This window comes from Dermochelys coriacea, chromosome 1 (genome assembly GCF_009764565.3).
Source record: "Dermochelys coriacea isolate rDerCor1 chromosome 1, rDerCor1.pri.v4, whole genome shotgun sequence".
Taxonomy (NCBI): domain Eukaryota; kingdom Metazoa; phylum Chordata; order Testudines; family Dermochelyidae; genus Dermochelys; species Dermochelys coriacea.
The window spans coordinates 207,107,536-207,125,943 of NC_050068.2; the positions used below are offsets into that span (position 1 = coordinate 207,107,536).

Here is an 18,408-nt window from a genome sequence, read left to right on the forward strand (position 1 = left end):
CACATTGTCTGGAACAGGATCCAGTTCAAGGGTCAGTGTCTCCTCTCAGACAGACAGCTGCCAAGAACATCACAGACTAAGGAGGGTTACTCTGAACATAGCCATAGCAGTGTTTGGTGCAGGGCATGTGCAACAGGACATAATGCTGGCACTGAGCGCTCACTTCATGTCCTGTAATAAGGTGGATGATTTAGTTTTAAATATATTGGTAATGTATGAGTTGAGAAGAGATCCCTTGAGCCGTGACTGGAGCAAATTCTGGTTAGCCTATGCAGCTATTTCTAACAGCCTGATTTGTCTGGAGAGGTCTGACAGCATTCTCACTGTTGTTTATGCAGCGGCAGGAAGTTAAGACTATTCAAGTATCAAAACGTTCAACTAGTCTGTAACGATGTCCACATATAACAGTGCGTTGGCATTTGGTTTTCAGATACGTTTGGGTCTGTGCTCTAGCCCTGCCGGCTCATGTCTGCTCGATTGTATTTACTTTATTTATACAGAAAACCGGGAAAACACCTTCAGCCGTTCCCGAAGCTCCAGTGTCTCCAGCATCGACAAGGAGTCCAAGGAAGCAATTACAGCTTTGTACTTTATGGAGACCTTTTCACGGAAGAATGACTCTACTGTCTCCCCCTGTCTGTGGGTTGGAACAGGCCTTGGTATGGTCTTAATCATCTCCCTTAATCTGCCTGCTACTGAGGAATTAAGGCAGACAGAACCGGTCATGGTGTCTCCAAGTGGTAAGAGTTTCTGTCTGCTTTCCTGTTGTGTGTGTCTCGGTAGCAGGAGAGGGTATACATATCTGCTTTTATCTGGTTTCTCTGACCAAAATCTCTCATGTAGTGAATATTACCACCCCCCAGTGGTTCATTACATTGAATGCACAGCGAGATACAAAGCGGGGATCCTAGCAGTGAAAGCTGTAATTTAGAGACATAGGACAGTCTGTTTTATTAATCACAAAGATTAGATCTTACATAGAGCTGCACACATTCCTTGTAAGGACCTGGAACCAGGAGACTTTTTTTTCAGACTGGAAAAAGAGATAATTTCCTCATGGGAAAGTATATTTGGGATTTCCTTGAAAGTGTCAAGAATTTGATGGATCATGTGGCAACAGAAATGTCACTAAATTCCAGTAGAAGGTATCTTTAGATGTATTAATAGTACTCAGCACAAATAGCTATTTTCATATCTAAAGGTCTTCATAAACCTTAACTCATTATTCCTTCCCTGTGACATAGGGAGCTGCTCCCACTTCTGCAGATGAGGCAACAGGCACAGACAATAAGCGACTTGGTCAGTGCTAAGAGGGACCCAATGATAAAGCCAGGATTAGATCTCCAGGAGTTCCTGACTTCTAGTCCTATGCACTGACCCCCTCAGACAGGTCTCAGTCATAGGAGAGGTCTAGCTTTCAGAACAAAAACTCAGCTTTGGGTAAAAGTAGTTGTAGAATGAACTAGGCCCTTGTTTCACACCAAGTTACGATGATGATTATGACTACAAGATTACCGACACAGAGGATGGTCAATTGAGTGCAGTTATGGACACTGATGAGGACATGCCATGAGAGTAGAAACAAGGGCAGAGAACAAAAAACGAGGTTCAGTTTTGGAAAATACAAGTTAATACATGTGAGGAAAAACAATTGCAAGTACATAGACTAAATGAGAGGGGGAAAAGTAGAAAGCAGGGAGACCTAGAACTAGCCATAGGCAGCAGATTAGTCTCAAGTTTGTGGACATGGCTGGGAAACAAGGCCAGTATAATTTTGAATGGCTTAGACAAAAGCATTTTGGCACTGAGCAGAGAGGTTATAGTCCTCCTATATACAGCTCTGATCCAGCCCCTGCTGGAATGTTGTGATCAGGACGGAGGTGTCATTACCCGAGAAACCAGAGGGAGTGCAGAGGAGAATGACAAAATGATTGGCAGGGGTGAAGGGGGTAATTTCCAGGGAAAAATTGAAAGATCCCAAGCACATCTTGGCTAAGTGACAGACACAGGTTACAGGGGATACTGGATGGGGGTAAACACCAAGGAGGGACAGGATTTATTTAGCAGTTTTAAAGGGAGCTAACTAGGAATAATGGGAGGAAATTTAGGAGTAAGGACTCGTAGTCTGTATTAGACTAGACAAGGAAAGGATAGGAGGCATCTCACCTGCTTGCTTAAAACCTGACTGGAAAGACACTAGAAATTGTACTGTAAAGAACAAACCTACTGGTAAGCAAATTGGATACATGCCCATATTGGCTATTTCTCTCTCTAAATTCTACTGTTTTCTATTGAATCTTTTTTGTTAGGTTGCCTGAAACATTTTCAGTAACTGCAGCCTGCTCGTTCACCATCTCTGTGTGGCTGCAAAAATATTTCGTTTGAAGCAAAAAGGTTACTTTGTGCCAATAGCTGTGCAGCTCATTAGCTTAGGGCTAAGATGTGCTACTGTACTCCTAAAGGGAAAACCTGGATGCAAAATAGACCATGATGCACTAGTGACCACTGGATTTTTTGAGCAGCATATGCCAAAGCTAGAGCATTATATTTTACAGGTACAGTTCTGACGCTGAAGGGAGCAGTGCTGACTTTTTCATGCCTGGACTGCATGGGAGCATTGATGCATCCACCCTATGAAGTATGGAGGGACCCAAATAGCATGGATGACAGTGAAAAAATGAGAAAAAGGAAACTTGTCATGTATTCTCCTTCGTCCTCCGGGGATATGGGAGATCATCAGTTTGCTGTCATCTGCTCAGAAAAACAAGCCAAAGTTTTCTCACTACCTTCCCAGACATGCCTCTATGTTCACAACATCACAGAAACGTCCTTTCTACTGCGAGCAGATGTGGTGACCCTGTGTAACAGCATCTGTCTGGCTTGCTTTTGTGCCAACGGGCATATCATGGCAATGAGGTACTTACCTACCTAAGCAAAATGGTAAAAAGGCAACAGAATTAAGGCTGTAAATGGGAGCAGGATGCACACTGGCCACCTGCAATCTGCTGTTTATATTATGCACACATGTAAAGGAAAGCTGTACCCATTTTGCTCTGGTATATAATTTCTCTCGGTTAGTAATCCTTCTCATTATCTAGTATCAGGATTATCTCTGACGAGCACTACTGCTTCTGCCATGCTATTGCTACTATGGCTAAAGTTGCAGAATCATTTCCATGCAATCTCTCTTTGGTCACTTATAACTGTCAGCTTCTGGGCTAAAGACTTCCAAGCCTGGTCTCACCCACGTACGTTCAATGACTGTGGAAATCAAAATACCATTCTCTACATTATTAAAAAAAAAGGCTGTCAAGTGATTAAAAAAATTAATCGCACAATTAATTGTCCTGTTAATAACAGAATACTATTTAAATAAATATTTTTGGATGTTTTCTACATTTTCAAATGTATTGATTCAATTACAACACAGAATACAAAATGTACACGCTCACTTTATTTGTTTTTCATTACAAATATTTGCACTGTAAAAAACAAATAGTATTTTTCAGTTCACCTAATACAAGTACTGTAATGCAATCTCTTTATCATGAAAGTTGAACTTACAGTGTAGAATTATGTACAAAAAAAGGCATTCAAAAATAACAGTGTAAAACTTTAAGGCCTACAAGTCCACTTAGTTCTACTACTACTTCAGCCAATCGCTCAGACAAAAGTTTTTTTACATTTGCTGGAAATAATGCTGCCTGCTTCTTGTTTACAGTGTCACCTGAAAGTGAGAACGAGCATTTGCATAGCATTGTTGTAGCTGGCACTCAAGATATTTACATGCCAGATGCACCAAAGATTCATATGACCCTTCATGCTTCAACACCATTCCAAGGACATGCATCCATGCTGATGATGGATTCTGCTCAATAACACTCCAAAGCAGTGCAGACAGACGCATGTTCATTTTCATCATCTGAGTCAGATGCCACCAGCAGGTTGATTTTCTTTTTTGGTGGTTCGGGTTCTGTAGTTTCCGCATCAGTGTGTTGCTCTTTTTGCTCCACACCTCGTCCCTCTCAGATTTTGGAAGGCACTTCAGATTCTTAAACCTTGGGTTGAGCGTTTTCACTGTAGCTATCTCTAGAAATCTGATATTGAAACCTTCTTTGTGTTTTGTCAAATCTGCAGTGAAAGTGTTCTTAAAATCAAACAACATATGCTTGGTCATCATCCGAGACTATCATAACACAAAATATATGGCAGAATGCAGGTAAAACCATGGAGCAGTAGAAATACAATTCTCCTCCAAGGAATTCGGTCACAAATTTAATTAACACTTTTTTTTTTTTTAAACAAGCATCATCAGCATGGATGCATGTCTTCTGGAATGGTGGTCGAAGCATGAAGAGGCATATGAATGTTTAGAATATCTGGAACGTAAATACCTTGCAATGCTGGCTACAAAAGTGTCATGTAAACACCTGTTCTCACTTTCAGGTGACATTGTAAATAAGAAGCGGGCAGCATTATCTCCTGTAAATGTAAACAAACTTGGTTGTATTTGCGATTGGCTGAACAAGCAGTAGGACTGAGTGGACTTGTAGGCTCTAAAGTTTTAGATTGTTTTGTTATGGAGTGCAGGTATGTAACAACAACAAATCTATATTTGTAAATTGCACTTTCACAATGAAGAGATTGCACTACTGTACTTGTATGAGGTGAATTGAAAAATACTATTCCTTGTGTTTGTCATTTACACAGTGCAAATATTTGTAATCAAAAGTAATATAAAGTGAGCACTATACACTTCGCATTCTGTGTTGTATCGGAAATCAATATATTTGAAAATGTAGAAAAACATCCAAAAATATTTAAAACATGTCAATTGGCATTCTATTGTTTAACAGTGCGATTAATTTTTTTTAGTTAATCATGTGAGTTAACTGCGATTAATCAACATCCCTAAAAAAATAAATAATTCTTAAATTCTTTTTTGGATAGCTCCTCAAATGAAAATTGCTCAGGTAGAAAGTTGAAAAGTGGCATTAAAGCAGTCCTCCTTCAGCAGCAGCGCCTTTGAGAGTTCTGTCCAACATTGGGTTGGATTTAACCAAACGCTAACCTTTCAAAACCACAAGATACACATTCTGTGAACTTTTTTTTGCCACGAAGACTTTAGGCTACTCCAGGGTTAGGTGGCAGCTGAGCAGGGTTTTGAGACTCTTGATGGAGGACTTAGACACCAAGCAAGCTGCATGTAAGACACCCAAGTCTTTTAGTGGAGCTAGCCCTAAAAAACTATTTTGGTCACTGAAATTTGCTTTGAGACCAATACATAGAGGGAACAGATCTCTGAAATGGAAAGGTGCCATTTTTATATTAGCACATTTAAGAGTAGGACTGCATTTTAAATACCACAGCATTCTAGGCTATATATGGAAAATACTAAGTAAGTTACCTGTGGATTTGAATCACGTGATAGAATAAAAGCATTTTCTGTAAATCCCAACATAACACAGGCATCTGCTTCTCTTCAGCTTGCCCAGCCTTCGCCCAATGCTGGATGTCAACTACTTGCCAGTAACAGACATGAGGATAGCACGGACATTTTGTTTCACCAATGAAGGGCAAGCTTTGTATCTCAGCTCTCCCACAGAGATCCAGCGATTGACATACAGCCAGGAGATGTGTGACAATCTACAGGTAGGGCTTGTAACCGAAGAAAGCATCCATGCTGCTTGGCTTTCTTATTTCTTATTTTAATCTTTGAAGCACTAACGGGCTCCCATTGTGAGATCTGTGCTGCACCATGTTTTCAGCACTTCTGAGCCAGCCAGAGGCATCTCAACAGAGCTCTCCCGCCACTGCCTTGATCACAGTGGCTTACACCATTCTCAGACTTTTGACTGTTAACACCATGTTCTCTGGTTTAAAATCTAGTGAAACCTGTTCCTTTTTCAGATAATTTTCTTTCAATCCAGTGCATTCTTATTTTTAATTTGGAACCTGAAACTCCACATAACAGCGCAAAGATTGCCCAGGATGTTCTGTAACATCTGCCGTGTCATGCCTGGAACATATGTCAATTTGCATCAACATTTTCTCAGGAGAAAAGCTCCTACATTTGGAAAGAGTAAAATGGAAAAAGAAATACTTAGTGGTATGGTATCATTGTCTAATGCTCTGGTCCCTTAATATGCACATTCCTTGTGTTAAATCTCTGAAAGAATGCAAAACGCTAACCCAAAATTTTATCAGCTAAAGATGGAGGAAACAAGATGCTTCTAAAACAACATTTGTTCCCAAATGATCAATTTATCTGAAACAGTCTGTTTTACTTGTAGGTTTCTCAAGGTAATGACACTTTTTCCTCTCCTAAGTTTAATTACATTTAAATTTAATTAAAAGTTAAAGTATGAAATGGTTAAAAATGGTGAGAAGTTGGATTGTAACATTATTGCCAGCAGATATGCCAGACATTAGATTTAATGTAAGATATGATCTAGTGTGACACTTCCGTGAAATAACAATTGCTTGCTTTTATTTTTTTAAGTGAAATCAGTGCTAGCTTGACAAACCTATAGATGGAAGTTCCCTATTTATTAATAGCACAGGACAGCACGGGCAGCTGCAGCAGCAAGCCAAGCTTCCTACGTGCACACCACACACCCCAAGTAAACCTTATGCTTGCCCTGCAGGAACCACCTCATTGGGACAAAGCGGAGGTCAACAGTACTTTTGGTCCATGGCCTCTATGGAGTAGCTCCTGTCCCCTAGCAACTGGACTAAGTCCACAAACTGGCATTAACTGTAACAACTTCTGGTTCCTACTAAGTTGATCCAGACTTGAAGCAGGTTGGCACTCACCATCACAAAGTACAGCAAAGTCCTAATGTGCTGCTCTGCTTGAAAGAGGAACGGTTTCAAAATGTTATAAGTGACTGCTTAAAAATGTATGGCCCTCGATACCAGCGTGGGTCTAACTGAAGGGAAAGTGCATCAGCACAACTTCTGTTCCTTCCCTAACTTTAGTATTGCTTATTTTACTCTAAAAGTAAATGCAGGCTCCACTCCCCACATTAATACAGCTTCTTCAGCAATCACTCAGTAGGGTAGAAGGGCAGGGGTTCCGAGTTGGATTATAAACCATTAAAAATCTCCAAAAAAAAACCTATTTGTGATTAAGACATACTTTTGAATTATGTATAGTATTTTCCACTACAGTAACCAATACAGTCCTTATTTGCAGGTGGGAAAAGGTTCTCAGATTGTACTATACATTAAAATACAGCAGCTATGGAGATGGTCTAAGGGAAGTAAAAAGCTAATTCATTGTTAGATTTTTTTACACTATAAATGTCATTTATTGAAGAAAGTGAATTGTGTGGGGTTATTGGGGAAGGATCATTAGCAGTGAAAAAAGGAAATAAGCTTGAGGTTGTATAATGAGCAGAGAGCCAGAATGCCCAACAAAAGATGTGGTACTGCCGGCTCTTATTAGACCCTGGGTATGTATTGAGCAGCAGAAGTCATCACAGAGTGCTGGCATTTTCAACACTGAAGAATTGTTATGAGGAGTGAGTGTTGCAGCCAGGCTTGGGCTCATTGGAGAGGAGGAGGAGTTGAAGCAACTGTTTACAAATTACTGGAGGGACTCTAACTACATCACTGAAGAAGGGTTTAAAACTAGGGGATGGGCTAGATTTGTGTTAGCCCAAGTAAGGGAAAAAGGCTCTTACCTTCCAGCACTGCCACACTCCAGCTGCTCACATCACGGCTGCTGCACAGAGAGGAAGAGCAAGGGCTTTATACACCCAGTATCCCCTCTTCCCCCAAGAGCAAGTGGGAGGAGCATTGGCAGAGAGCCCTGGTTTCACCCACCTTGACCTACCAGCTGGCAGAGCAGTAGTATTAATGTACTGAAGCTATCTCCCCACAAATGGTTGCTACATAAGTAGTTACCCTAGCAGATTGCAAATAACTTTGATAGCTAGATTTGTTTCTAAAGAACCATTGGTTTGAAGGATACAAGTATAAGCTCTCTGGGGGCAGAGACCATGCCTTCAGCTCTGTCTGTAAATGTCTCGTGCATGACTGGTGCTGTGTAAATAGTAAAATTAAGTGGGAGGTAGGCACAGCTAGCATCCAGTGATGAGCTCTCGGAGGGAAGCCAATGACCTTTTGTAAAATTGCTTCCTTTCAGCAAGCACTAAATTCATCTTTATTGTTTTCTCTTCGCAAAGTATTGATGGTCTGGTTGCCTGGATAATCACTAGTGCAAAACACAATTCACAGCAAGTCATTTCTTCAACAATTCTGTCTCTTCTGCTGCTCACCAGCTGATCGTGATTTCTTCATTTTAATCAACATTTTCATGTTGTGGCTTCGTTGCAAACTTTGCTCTCCCCAAATCATAAAATATGAACCCACCAGGGGAAATGAACACACTAATTTTTTTTTAAATGTGAGTGGCTCTGGTTGGACATTTTAACTGCGCTATTGACCCAGCTCTCGTAGTAACCGGACATCAAATGCTTAATGCTGTGCTTTACATAGTATGAAAATTTTTTTTAAAGAATTGATGTTGCAGACAAACTGACAGTAAATTTTGTCCCTGCTAGCCCTGGTTTTGCAATACAACATGCTACATAGATCAGAAGTCATCTTTTATTTGCCAAACATCTTATGTCAGTGACTCTATGTTAATCTAGACATTTAAAGTAAATGACAATCTTCATCCCTCTAATTCCCTCATGTGTTCTTCTGTCTGATTTTGGCCAGGACATGCTTGGGGATTTGTTTACCCCAGTGGAAACACCAGAAGCCCAGAACAGAGGCTTTCTCAAGGGGCTGTTTGGAGGAAGTGGGCAGACTTTTGACAGAGAAGAGCTGTGTAAGTGATTATTACTGAAACTAACGGAAGACACAGAACAGTTAAACCAATACAAGGACAAGACACAATCTAGGAAAGAAGGGATGTTAAAAATGTTAAAGGTAACACTATGAAGGAGGGAAGAGAATTTGTCCCCACAAGTTACTAGAAGGAGCAAGAGCTTGACGTTTCAGAGCCTTGTTTCTACCTATCCAAAATGTTTCCTTTCTTCCCAGTAAGAGCAAGTGAACAATAAAAAGACCCCATCACTGCAATTACTGAAGAACAGGTTTAAGAGGGCACTAGTATCAAACCTGCCTCGGTAGCTTGATGCAGTCTCTGTGTGCCACAGTACACCCCAAATAACAGCAAGGGAGTGAGGCACTAGCAATGAACTCGCTCGTTATCAATGGGGGAATGAGCTAACTCCACTTTCCCTATGTAGTTGGCGAGGCTTCAGCAGGAAAAGCCTCTCGGAGTCTGGCTCAGCACATCCCTGGCTCGGGTGGAATCGAGGGTATGAAAGGAGCTGCAGGAGGGGTAATCGGAGACTTGGCTCGTGCGCGCCTCGCCCTGGATGAGAGAGGACAGAGACTGGGAGAACTGGATGAAAAGACTGCAAGCATGATGGCTAGTGCAGAGGCATTTTCCAAACATGCACATGAGGTATGGGTTCCTCGCACGAACACGTGGAGAGAGTTTTCCTTTCCCAGGGTTACCCAAAGTTAAGAAAGCGGAACCTCCTTCAGGAAAATTAAACCCAGCACAGTCCCCCAAGTATTGTTGCCTTAATTTATACAGCACCCTTCCCCACACATTGGGGAACACGGGTGTAGATTGTCATTATGTGACACTTTCTTTGCTTTTCTACATGCTTTGATAAGCAGTGAAGTATTGTCATTCACATCTGCACCCAGTGAAATAAATGGGGTAGTTTGCCACCTCAGAGCTGTTGTTTCAAGCTTTCTGCAAACTGAGACAGCCATCTACTTTGGTTACGCTTACTCCATATTTTCATAGCGTTTAAAGCCAAAAGGGATGATCAGATCATCTAGTCTGCCCTCCTGTGTATCACAGGCCATTACATTTCACCTGAGTATCCCTATATTAAGTCCAAAGACTTCAATTAGACCAAAAAGTTCAGTCCTCAGGAAACTAAACTGTGTGCCATGGACAGAGAACAGGGTGCCACCAATGCCCGAGTCTCCTGCAATGTTTTCTTCATAAATATCTGTCTTTCAGAACTGCTGACATCTCCCATTGTTCAGTGGAAGGGAGAGTACTAAGTGCCCTCAGTTAATATGACCATTACATCCATTCATTGATGCAGCAGTGTTGATCCTGAAATCAGAGGACAACGTAGGGGCCTCAGTCCCTTTGGGAACAATGGGAGCAATATTCATTAATTGCTCTGAAGATTTTATGTGCCTATCCCTCCTGTCAAATGTTCAGTTATGAACAACAACAGGAGAAATATTACCACTAATCCTGTTTCTTTTAAAAACCTGCTAGTTGCACAAGATGTGCTGAACAGGGATGGGAAAACTAGGTGGGTCACAGGTGTGCATCTGGATGCAAGGGAACAAGTGGGGCACTACAGGAAACTGGGGGCATAACCATAGTGTGTTATGCTAAACTGGTTTGCTCTAAATGGGCTGCTTAGCATGGAGACATTTGCTCTGTAATGATGTCACCCTATGGTATAGGGTATTCTTGCCAGCAAGTTAAAAAAAAAAAATATGGATTGGATGAAAGGACTATAAGGTGGATAGAAAGCTGGCTAGATTGTCGGCCTCAACGGGTAATGATCAATGGCTCAATGTCTAGTTGGCAGCCAGTATTAAGCGGCGTGCCCCAGGGGTCAGTCCTGGGGCCGGTTTTGTTTTACATCTTTATTAATGATCTGGATGATGGGATTAATTGCACCCTCAGCAAGTTCACAGATGACACTAAACTGGGGGGAGAGGTAGATACTATGGAGGGTAGGAATAAGGGTCCAGAGTGACCTAGACAAATTGGAGGATTGGGCGAAAAGAAATCTGATGAGGTTCAACAAGGACAAGTGCAGAGTTCTGCACTTAGGAAGGAAGAATCCCGTGCACTACTACAGGCTGGGGACCGACTGGCTAAGCAGCAGTTCTGCAGAAAAGGACCTGGGGATTACAGTGGATGAGAAGCTGGATACGAGTCAGCAGTGTGTCCTTGTTGCCAAGAAGGCCAACGGCATATTGGGCTGTATTAGTAGGAGCATTGCCAGCAGATCAAGTGAAATGATTATTCCCCTCTCTTTGGCACTGGTGAGGCCACATCTGAAGTATTGCATCCAGTTTTGGTCCCCCCACTACAAGAGAAATGTGGACAAATTGGAGAGTGTCCTGTGGATGGCAACAAAAATGATTAGGGGGCTGAGGCACATGACTTGCGAGGAGAGGCTGAGGTAATGGGTTATTTAGTCTGCAGAAGAGAATAGTGAGGGTGGATTTGTTAGCAGTCTTCAACTACCTGATGGGGTTGGGGGGTTCCAAAGAGGATGGAGCTAGGCTGTTCTCAGCGGTGGCAGATGACAGAACAAGAAGCAATGGTCTCAAGTTGCAGTGGGGGAGGTCTAGGTTGGATATTAGGAAACAGTGTTTCACTAGGAGGGTGGTGAAGCACTGGAAGGGGTTACCTAGGGAGGTGGTGGAATCTCCATCCTCAGAGGTTTTTATGGCCCCAGCTTGACAAAGCCCTGGCTGGGATGATTTAGTTAGTGTTTGGTCCTGCTTTGAGCAGGGGATTGGACTAGATGACCTCCTGAGGTTTCTTGAAACTCTAATATTTTATGATTCTATAGTCCTAAGAGTAGTAATCAACTGAAATGAAGAATAAGTACCTTAAGGAATATTTAGCTATAATTCCAGTTTTCCAGATATCTGTACAGCTGGATTACCATGTACCTAGTACCCCAAAGAGAACATTTGTTTTTGGTTTTCTTATGGGCTGTTATAAGTGTGAGGCAAAAAATACCCTCAAAGAGATGTGTACTGACGGATGGTATTCTGGAGGCGAGGCGAGGCACCTAGCGTACCCTAATCTATAGCAGTTCCTACTTCACCTTATGCAAAAAGCAGAGTGCGAAAGTAAGAATTCCCTGAGACGTGTCTCTTCAGTGAATAAGAGCTATGGGTAAATAATTTTCTTTGTGGAGGTTTAACACTTAATTATGAAGTTCCAGAAAGAAAAAAAAAAGTTATTTTACAGCAGCAGAGGTAAATGACATGTTTGGCAAAGCTCAACCTGCTACTATTTGTTTGCTCCAATTTTTCTACTTGATTGATGAAGTCCATGACAATTAATGGACCTACTTCATTTGTGATACCACTAACGCAGTTTTCAGAGTAGCAGCCGTGTTAGTCTGTATTTGCAAAAAGAAAAGGAGTACTTGTGGCACCTTAGAGACTAACGGAGTTCTACCACATTCTAACTTAGCACAAGTCTTTACCATTACAGATTTTTGTATCTAATTTTCATTTTGCTTATTTCCCATCTCTGTAGTTGATGCTGAAATATAAGGACAAGAAATGGTACCAGTTTTAGACTTTTAAAGCAGGTGCTTGGCTTTGATGAGAACACTTCAGGGAAGCGGAACCTATTTCCAATGCTACCAGTCACGGGCCAGAAGCAAAACTTTCTCCTAGGAAATGTTTTCCTGTTATTTGTTTGGATTCACCACAAGCGGGAAGTCAAGGAGAAGTTTTATAACCCACAAAATGGAGCCTAGACTTCTATTGGTCTTTTAGTCAAAATACCTGGCTCACAGTGTAGTAAATCTTTTTCCAAAAGCAACTGAACAAGTCACATTCGCATGTAGCTTTTTTCAGAAGCTCTAGGAATGAACTGTGGAGCGTGTCTCTGGTTAAAAATATTCTGTACAAACCTAGAATGTTAATGCACTTATTAAAAAAATACAATTTTGCATGACCAATTGACATCTTAAAAAGAGAGCATGTTGTGACCGAAGAAAAAGGGATTGATTTCTATGCTGAGCAAAAAATATTTAGAGACCGCAAAAATCTTTATTTTTAAAAACTACACTACAAACAGCCAGTACATCTCAAGCATGGTTGCTGCTATTCTGGACAGAAAAATTAGATGAACTGCATTTTCTTATTTGCTGCTAATTCTTTTCCTTAGAAAATCTTTGCTTGAAATCATCAGCGCTATTTAATTCCCATCCAAAGAATAAACTAACATCCAAATCCAATCCAAATGCTTTATTTAGTGTTTGTGAAGGAGCCAGTTGGGATGTCATTTAAGTGAGAATAGAGGATGTCTTTCCAATCCAAAGAGTACAGGAAACCCCTTCCATAAACACTAATTTTTTGAAAGAAATGTGTACAGCTTGCTAGATTCATCTCAAGCAGCCTTTGTGGGGGCTGTAATACTATGTGTCACCCTAGGAGTGTCTGAATCACTTGGTTGCCTTGTTTTTTCAATATTAGACGCTGAGTCAGTAATTTAGTGAATTCAGCTGAAGAAAGTAGAGGGCCCAGTGGGTCAAGTTGGTAAATCCCCTCAAGTCAGCGGCTTGCAGGAAAGAGTTCTCCCGCAAATTGCACAGTAACCCAATTTAAAGCTGGCTGATCGCACCAGCAACAGGTTTAAGCTGCAAAGCCCTGCAGATTTAATTTTATATAGACCGGTTTCTCTACTGTCTTGCCTGGTGTATCACCACTTAAAACCTGTGCAAAGCTGGTGTAAAACACTGCCATAGAGATGAGTGAGTGGAGAATTCAGGAGCACGTTATATCTACTTTGCACAAGCGTAAAGGCCTACATGAGGTGCAAGGTACTGGTGAAATAAAGCTGCTGCCACAGGGCTTTGTGGTTTCCATCATGGGCTTTTAATTTTCTTCATTTTGCAGATACTGTCCAATTCTTTTCCAGAGTACTTTATCATGATTCATTTGCCTGAACAGAATTCCCATTACATAACTGTCAATTTCCTTCCCCAGCTCAGTTTTACTCCTCTGCATGAGCATAATTTCCAAACTAACCAACTGTGAAGTCAGATGGATTCTAAAATTGGCTTGGGAACAAAGTGCCAACGTCAAGTTTGCTAGCAAGTATGCACAAGTACAACTAGGGAGAGAGAGACAGAGACACTTTGCATCAGGAGAATTCACTTTGAAGGAAAATGGTCTGAGAAAGCAGCTGCGGCTAGTGATCTCCCAAATAGCCATAGCCATCAGCTTTGCTTTAACTTCCTACATGTTTCTATCATGATAGTTTAATGCACACTCTTGATCACAAGACACTGCTCTGGATTCTGCTTTTCCATGGAAAGCACTGCTAACTTTCACAGCTATTCCTTTCTCATATCTTTAGTGGTAGGGTAGGTGCTCACTGGGGAAAACACCTGTTTGATATTTAATTCAGCTCCATTTTAGATTAGGTTTTGGATTCAGAAGTCTGGCATCACAAGCTGTGTGAATTAAGGCTAAGGCACAAGTCTGAGGCATCATAAGGTTACACTATTATGGCTCAATATGAATTTTTTGAGATACAGAATGTTTAAATTTTGCTGTGGGCAAGGTTAAAATGACAGCTTTGGCCATTATAATCCAGTTATAGACCTCTAAAAAGCCTTATGGCTAATCTAGCCCCTATGTGAATTGCATGTTTACTCTACATGTACTCTGGCCTATAGTTAGTCTGAATCACTAATCTTGTGGGCACTTTAGAATTACAAACACCTTAGAGAGGATATGTTCCCTAACTTATCTGCAAGACTCGAGAAGGTATTTAAACCATCACTGGGTTAGGATCAGACCAAACAGGAGGGAAATCATTCTACCAGGGACATGAGTTTGTTCTGTAACTTACTGCACTTGTTTCTATACTAATATAACTGGTATGAAAAAGATATTCAAGGGTGGTGCTATGTACGCCTCCTTTACTGGCTATACTGGGAGTTTCCATTGCAATTCAATGACATGTTGCAGTATCCATAAATGCATCACACATGACTGTGTAGGCAAAATTAGCAGAAAGCTTGATGAGTGATTAGGATGGTACTAGGTCTGTAATGTATAGAAATTCTTGGCTTGTTATTCTGCTTTTAGACAAAGGTGTTGCTCTAACATCAGTTCAGGAACCTATGATCCTAAATGAAATGGGAGCCTCCTTAGACAGATGCTAGAGCTCACTCCATCATGAAGCAGTTGCACAAGTCAGTTTAAACAGTTACAGCCTGTGCAAAGGGAAATGTGCCTCCAGTAGGTCATTTACATTATACTTGCTCTAGCACCAGTCTCTAATTTAACACCATGCTGTATCAGTGGGAAAACTAGCCCGTAGCTTTCAGGTTGCCTCTTTACTTCACAAAAGAGGCATTTAAGATTCCTGAAACATTGAATGTTTAAATCCATCATCTTTTTCTCTAGAAAAACTCCCCAGGAGGTCACAACTATATCTTCTTTGGCATATTGTGCATCTTTCCAGAAAGTTACAAATTCCTGTTTCTGTAATGTTCAGCTCTTGTGACTATAATAATTTTCTTGTAGTCTGTAGAAATCTAAAAAATTGTATATGTTTGTACATAGAACGTTCTATATATATAAATATATATATGTAATGTATATGTTGTATAAGTTTGTTAGTGCACACTGTTAAAATGCTTTCTATTGAGATTTGTCGTGGATGTGGGAAGTGCCTTCCCCTTAAAATTTCATGAGGGTGAGGGAAGCCTGGCCAGTTAGTTTCTTGTGACATGAGGAGGAGTGTGGGATTTTTAAAAGGCCTACCCTAAACATTTTTTGTTAGTAACAAGAGTAATAAAGCTGCAGCCTTCAAGCTGATAATTATAGCAATGATTTTACTTGCTGAGAGGAAAATTCGGACACTAGTCTTTCTAAGGAAGATGTTGATATCAAATGTGCTTTCACCTTTTCTACCAAGACAGTACCAGCTCACGCAAAATCCATAACTTTTAGGCTCTTTCAACATCTAAACTCTTAATTAAAAAATACAAACTCCAGATAGGTTACATTAGATTTAAAGTACAAAAGACTATCTCTAGCAACACTTTTGGCATAATATTGCTCAATTAAATTTTTTTGTTGTTAGAAAATACATTTTTCACTCCCCCAAAAATATGCACTCTCTCAAACAATCAGATATACAAAATTCACACACAGCTAGGGGTGCAATAGGCAGATAAAATATATTAAATTAGATTCATTATGTGGCTTCTCATTAGATGAGTCCTTACTAGTAAGAACTATTTTATATGCAGCCAACTCCTAGACCTAGACCACTTTAAACTTCAATTCTGTTTTTAAAAATTTTAAAAAAATCTAATGAAATTCTGTAACAGCACCAGGATTCGTTCCCTATAATCATTTCATCCTCCACAATAGGATACTTTCCCATGCCATTCAACAATGACTTCAGCGGGCACCATAGCAGTAAATAGGTTTTGCATAAATATTTAAATATAAACAGATATTCGATTAGACATGTGTGAAGCTATCACAAAAATTCTCTGTACAACTTTTTACATATTCCTTTTTCAGAAACCATCACACCCAATTCCTTGTGTGTATTATAATAAATAAATTGTATACCGAAAAAATAATTCTGTATGTATCTAATGGGGAAAAGCATCACAGCTAATGTAAATGCTGTATTCAACACCTCAGGATTATTCTATTTATAAATTGTGTCTATTATATCACAGGTAAATTGCAGACTGCATTTAATTGCACCCTTTAAGTATTCTACTCTGGGTATCCCACATCACTTTTCATGACCTAAAGGTGAATGCAAACAATATATTTCAGTCTTGATTAATTCTGCCTTGGTAGGGTCTCAGTAAGAACACACTCTCTCTCTCATTAATGAGTTGCATGTTTCCATTTGTTGACAACGCTTCATCTAGGTGTAATTCATGTAAAAAAGAGTTTCCATTCCTGTGTTTTCTCTTATGTTATTATTGACTAAAATCAAAAATTGTATTTTTTTTAATCTAGTGTCCAATATTCTGTCTCATAAGGAACTGTGGACAAATTATGTGTGTTTTTTATTAATGAGGCATCACCTATATTTCAAAATGAAGATTAAATCCAGGAGTGAAGCACACGCTCCTCCTGCTCCACTAACCATTTACTGTTTTGACAGATATCCTAAAACTGGCATCACAAAGGTAAATTAAGGCACCTTTGGTTGAAGCTATTCTGAGTTCCCAGTGAAAGAACTGATGGAAAGAAAATAAAGGAAAGAATTGACATTATTTTGTGTAATTCTCTTTTTTCAGGCACTTCACACTAGTTTCAGGGGTATGTAGTTAGGTAAAGGGTTTATAATGCATATTCCATGTGGTTAAGCATCCCTACTACAGTAGGCATTTCTACATACAGCTTTTTTTGGTTTACAACTTCCATACAAGGTCAAGCCCCACTAGTGCCATCTTGTAAGTTAGTCTCTTGAGCTGTTATTTCTGTATTTTCATTTTGTCTGGGACTCCCACACTATGCTGGCAGAGCAGAGAGGCGGAAGGGGGAGCTATTGGGGTTATCAGTGCCATACTGCCTTGGCTCATGAGTTCCTGCCTAAGATTCCAGTGTCAAAATATATACGGACTGTCACTGGGAGCTGTGTTCCTAAATAACTGAAGCACTTTTTAACACCCCCTCCCCCTCACAAGCTTTGAGTAAGTTACAGCTGCACCATTTGCTTAGACAGGTCACTTATATTATGCAAAGAAATTTAGAGAACATAAAAAGTGTCACAGGAACCACAAAAAAACAACACATGTTCTACACACATTTGCAAATGGAACCAATAAGCCCAATTCCCCCAGTCTTAGAAAACAGCAATGTTGTTTGTTGGTCTTCTAGCATACGGACAGGGCCCCTCACCCCACCTCCATATTAGAGGCACACCGTGATTTTTTACAGAGTACCTGACCCAGCTGCAAACACTGTCACCATGGTACACCACATCCAAGCGCCAGATGGCTGTGGAGTGTTTCTGCATGAGTGGCTGCTGTGAAAACCCCTACTCCTTGGCTGGGAGGTGAACAGGAGCATGTGGGGTAATTACTCACAATATGATTCTGTTGCTCCACCATACACTTACAGCATAGGATTTAATACTTACGGCCATACACTTTGGACCCAATCTTGGCTTTGGGGGGGGGGGAGGGAGGGGGCTCAAGCTACAATTCACTGAGCTGTTATTGTGGATTCTGTCCCTCATTTCAGCCTTCAGAACAAAAGCGTTACTACTCTTCTGAGTGGAAGATACTTAAAACTTCAGAGCCTACCTGACAGCCAGGGACAGCTGGATCCTCTGGTGCAACCAAGAGAGCCTGGGACCATGTCTGCACAACACACTTTAGGTTGATACAACTTGCATCTACCAAAGTCATTGCAGTTAATATATCACACCTGTGAGTGCATACTTGACTCCTTCCACCAGTGCTGCATGTATTCACTAGGAGTGCATGTCAGTGCACAGTGCAGCACATCATGGGTAGCTATCCCAGTGTGCCACTCACCATCATCCAGTGCACTGTCTTGGAAAATTTTGGCAATGCATGATGG

The 18,408-nt window shown here is 40.7% G+C and overlaps 1 protein-coding gene across 8 annotated transcripts in view; it reads left to right on the plus strand.

Annotated features, from left to right (window-relative positions):
* STXBP5L (syntaxin binding protein 5L) overlaps nucleotides 1–17,090 on the plus strand; it is a 451,068-nt gene extending 433,978 nt beyond the window's left edge. For all 8 annotated transcript variants that reach the window (XM_043512693.1, XM_043512690.1, XM_038378599.2 and 5 more), the window contains 6 exons: nucleotides 501–740; nucleotides 2,556–2,916; nucleotides 5,487–5,652; nucleotides 8,731–8,842; nucleotides 9,267–9,487; nucleotides 12,356–17,090. In XM_043512693.1, coding sequence (XP_043368628.1) covers nucleotides 501–740; nucleotides 2,556–2,916; nucleotides 5,487–5,652; nucleotides 8,731–8,842; nucleotides 9,267–9,487; nucleotides 12,356–12,397 — 1,142 coding nt within the window. In that variant the 3' untranslated portion in view covers nucleotides 12,398–17,090. The remainder of the gene's footprint in view (nucleotides 1–500; nucleotides 741–2,555; nucleotides 2,917–5,486; nucleotides 5,653–8,730; nucleotides 8,843–9,266; nucleotides 9,488–12,355) is intronic.
* The last annotated feature ends 1,318 nt before the right edge of the window (nucleotides 17,091–18,408 follow it).